Source organism: Frankliniella occidentalis, unplaced genomic scaffold (genome assembly GCF_000697945.3).
Source record: "Frankliniella occidentalis isolate FOCC.00 unplaced genomic scaffold, Focc_3.1 Scaffold113, whole genome shotgun sequence".
Classification (NCBI taxonomy): Eukaryota; Metazoa; Arthropoda; class Insecta; order Thysanoptera; family Thripidae; genus Frankliniella; species Frankliniella occidentalis.
The window spans coordinates 328,934-333,146 of record NW_026267241.1 but is presented as its reverse complement, the minus strand read 5'-3'; the positions used below and the strand labels follow the sequence as shown (position 1 = coordinate 333,146).

The window sequence follows — 4,213 nt, the reverse complement described above, 5'->3', positions numbered from 1 at the left end:
GGGGGGCGGTGGTGGCAGCTGTGCGGCCTGTCCAAGAACGTCGCCATCGCCACAACCGAGTCCCTGCCCCCGTGCGGGCGGTGCGGGCCTCTTCTAGAGAAGAAGAGACGGAGGACGGGAAGGGGGGGAGGGGGGCACTTTTCAGACAGCCTCCGGAAGGGAGGGAGGAGAGGGGACGGAGCTGAGCGCAACGGTCGCCACACACCACAAACACAAACAGCAAGCCCAATTCCGTGCGGCCCCGTTCTAAAGGGGAAGCGCGGGGGGGGGGGGGGGCACGTTTTCTACTTCTAATAGACAAAGTCTTGGGGACTGTCCAAAAATTCTACCAATGACGACCATGGTCACGACGACGGAGCGCTGAGTGGCAGTTGAGTGGCAGCCGGGGGTGGGGGCACTTGCGGTCTAAGATAACTCTGCAGTTAAAAGTGTAAAACTCTGTAAACATCGTAGGTAGGACTAGCCAGTTTACTTACTTTTGCAGGTTGTGCAGCACCAGGCGCTGAAATAAGTCCCCTTTTCCGTAGGATCCTCGCACAACTCGCAGCGGCACACGAAGCCCCTTAAAGTGTTGTTGTGCCAGCGCTTGGACAGGGTGGGCAATTGTTCACGGTGGTAGTCGATAGTCACGTGCTCGCCGGCAGCGATGTTCCTCAAGGCAATCAGGAATACTTCCTCCGAGTCCTCGTCAATCGGGACAACGCGTGCGTTGGGCAGACACGAATGTTCCAGCAGAGAAAGACCCGAGTACAAGGCAGATCCGCTGTACTGTGTAAGTGGAAAAAATGGGTAACATTCTGGGGAGGGGTCCTAAGCCCGAGTTGTAACTGTACCTTTTCTTGCTTCAGGAGAAAGGAGTTTATAAGGGAAGCCCCGCAGGCTCTTTCTAAACCTTTCCGGGTCTCAGGACTACTGCATGCCACCGAACTGGATGCCTTGGCTGCACCTGCTGAGACCGTCGTGCAAAAGTTTTCACACGCACTTTTCAGCTTCGCGGCTTCGACCTAGGGGACATATTTAAGGTGCAACCTGAGCAAACTTTCAAAGTATCGCAAACTCATCGTCTGCTGTGCCACTCGTCGGGACATCACTCCTCTGCCTGGGGCGTGTAAAGTTAAGCACGCGTGAGAGGCAAAATGACGTGCAATCCTGCCAACGAAATTTTCTCATTTCTTTAAGGAAAAAGTTTCCTTAATTTGAAGAAAAGTCTTTGATTTAACAATTTTTTTCGTGAAACAAAAATAAAAAATTCTTCGGAACAAGAGCAAAATATCTTTACGTTTTTTCAAGGCGTCCAAGGCGCCTTGCGTTTGTTTGCCTCTGGACACGCCCCAGCGTGACGTGAGCTCCCAATTAAAGAAGCTATATCGCGCGGCGACGGTGCTGAAGACACCTGCTTGCTGATCCCCTTCTCTTACTGTTCCATTTGTTACAAATGATGGCGTCTCTATCTCATGCTGCAGATTTAGGAGACGGGGCCCGTGTTCCTGCTCAAACGCCTTCCAAATCCTAACCGCGCCGAGTCCATGCAGGTCCGCGACTTGAAGGAGACCAGTGAAAAAATCTGTATGTGTAAAGAAAGTATCACTACAAATCCGCAACAATGGTGTGTCCCCCACGGAAACACCCGCTATAGGATAGAGCATACCACCAAGCATGGGAATTGCACGAAGAATTTCCATTGGTGACTGTTTCAAAGGTTTTAAAGCAGCGCCTTCGTTGTTGTGGCGATCAAGATTTAAAGGTTTTAAAGCAGCGCATTCGATGTTGTGTCGATTCAGATAGGGGCAGCTACGTTTGCAAAGAGGCCATCCGCAATGGCCGCATGGGACAGTTTCATTGATCTTCAAACAGCAGGCGACGCACACCTGTAATAAACCACAAAACATAACGAAAAATAAGAATGCACACGAAAAACGATGACCAACAGTAGAGCGCTTAAGACGGGACGGGCCACCAGCTCGGCACATCTACTGCAAGCCAGGCGCGTTTTTTTGGAAAAAGAGGGGGTGGGGGGAGCAGTGGCAGTCGCCCCCATTTGGACTTACCTTCGTGGGTTCAAGCGCCAGCATATTCCTTGGATTCGTTGCGGCTCTAGGGTAGACGACCAGCGGCAGCTCCCTCATGAGGACAGTGCGCATCGGGATGTCCTTAACGGCCACGATGTGTCGGCCTACACGCTCGTCGGCACGTACCTGCAAGAGTGTCCCTATTAGTACACTTACATCATGGTTTCAGATCGAGTTAAGAGAACACTCACCTCGAGGCACCCGCAGGTCGGCTTGTGCAGTTTCCAATGCTGTTTCTGGTGCTCCTTGCCACAGTAGAAGGTGACGCGGCAGCGCGCGCATGCAGTACCAGCCTGACCACAGACATCGCACGGGCCTCTGCGAGGACCTGCAGGAAGTTAAAGGAAACTCTACACGCGTTAAAAGGTGTCAGGCTTGATTTTCAAACAGTTACTCCCCCCCCCCAAACAGAAATTGTGTCCGCACTGTAAACACAATAGTGCCTTAGGCACCCGTAGTCACGCACAAGGAAATTAGTGCCTGTCAGGTCGACTCGACTGTTGGCAACAGTGGACCTGACGACCTGACACGCCAGGTCAGGTGGACAGCTGGTTGTGCCTGCGAGGCAAATAGCTGGTTAAATTGGTAAAATTTCAAAGCCTCTTACCATACGTAAAATGATCCTCCATTGTGGAGCCGTTCCAAATCTGAAACAAGGAGAGAAAAAGGTAAAAACTGAAAGGCGAACTCTTCTAAGTTTTTGACATTTGAAAGAAAAGCGAAGTGCGTGAAAATATTTTTTAGTACACGCTGCGTGACCATATTCATATACAATTTTGCCACACACAACGGCGAAGTGTCCATGAGTTGGGCGTGGGCAAGTGTAACGAGTTGGCTGGTGGGGGACCCCCTCGGGGGTTGCTCCTGGGACGTTCTTTACCAATTGGTGTCGTGCTTTTGTGCTCCTATGACTAATTGAGCCTTGTCCCAATGCGACTTCAAATTCTCTGCGTGGGCGTCTTTCGCCGATAAGAAATCGCAAATATCACCTTACGGAAAGTCTCGTAGCGCCTGATGGGTAGGCAATATCTTGCCTACAGTACATGCGTGTACCGCGGTGTGGCCTACCCCGAGTCTTGCAGGCGCCGAGCTTCCGTTTTTGGCGAATCAAGCTGGGGAAAGCAGACGCACTTTCTGGATGATCCCGGAAACAGTGCTGACCGTCATCCTGCCATCCCAGGCTCGACCGTTGCTGGTCCACAGACTCAGTCCGGGCCTGGCCACGCCCGCTGAGGGTGCCGACGGACATTCTGCGCGGGTGAGGTGGTGAACAATGAGTTCCATAGCCGGGCGCGACGCGACTCCGAGCTCGAGGCTTGCAGCTGCAGCTCCAGCATCTGACAAACGTTTTCTGTCGCTCGTTTTACTGACCACACTTCGATTTGAATCCGAACCTCCAAAACGCCCGAGTGGAAAGAAATGAACTTTAAATGAACTTAACAGCATACTTGATGAAAGTTAACTTCCAAATGTTAACTACGTAGAAATTCAGCCTGCTTGAGCGCCTCATCCGAAATTTGTAGTAATCTCTGAATTATGTAACATTTTTTACCAGGTGGCTCTTTAACCCCGCGTCCTTCTGTAGTGATACCTGGTGGCTGACAGGACGGACGGACGGACGGGCCGGGGTGGGGGGGCGGTATCACCACAGGTCATGTTGAAGGGGGCACGATGGAGTGAGCACGGGGAGGGATACCATGGTGCTAGATGCGTGTCCGCTTTAAACTGTATGAACTATGACGAAGAAAACCGCACGAACCTAACCTCTGCCGCTCATGTGTTAAGCGGCGGCGGTACGTCACGCCACCTCCTCTTATTTGATTGAACACCATTCCCATAGCTAATTTACCAAATGGCTCGCCCCAGAGGTTTTGAGGACTGCGATTGGCTGAAATCCTCTGAGGCGATGGCGAGATGCCTCAGCTGGGGCTGGGGTGGGCCATAACCAAACTTTGGTCGCGAGGTGTGCGGGATTCATCATCTCGGATTTGGTGGCGCATTAGAAAAGTCATCAAATTGCCTATCAAATAAACTGCCATTGGGCCAAATCCGAGACAGGGAACCCTTCGCACCTTACACAAGTTCGGTGATAAGAGTCGCCTCACCGTAGCGTAGGCTAAATGCACCGTTACAGATATGATTCT

At 51.8% G+C, this 4,213-nt stretch overlaps 1 protein-coding gene across 1 annotated transcript in view; it reads right to left on the bottom strand.

Moving 5' to 3' along the window:
- The window catches only part of LOC127749970 (uncharacterized), a 20,071-nt gene that overhangs the window by 4,256 nt on the left and 11,602 nt on the right, over window positions 1-4,213 (bottom strand). Inside the window, exons 2-8 of the mRNA XM_052270197.1 lie at window positions 2,677-2,716; window positions 2,261-2,397; window positions 2,049-2,195; window positions 1,649-1,868; window positions 1,419-1,564; window positions 834-1,004; window positions 477-768 (exon numbers count right to left, since the gene is read on the bottom strand). Of these exons, the coding sequence (XP_052126157.1) occupies window positions 477-768; window positions 834-1,004; window positions 1,419-1,564; window positions 1,649-1,868; window positions 2,049-2,195; window positions 2,261-2,397; window positions 2,677-2,698 (1,135 nt within the window). The 5' untranslated portion in view covers window positions 2,699-2,716. The remainder of the gene's footprint in view (window positions 1-476; window positions 769-833; window positions 1,005-1,418; window positions 1,565-1,648; window positions 1,869-2,048; window positions 2,196-2,260; window positions 2,398-2,676; window positions 2,717-4,213) is intronic.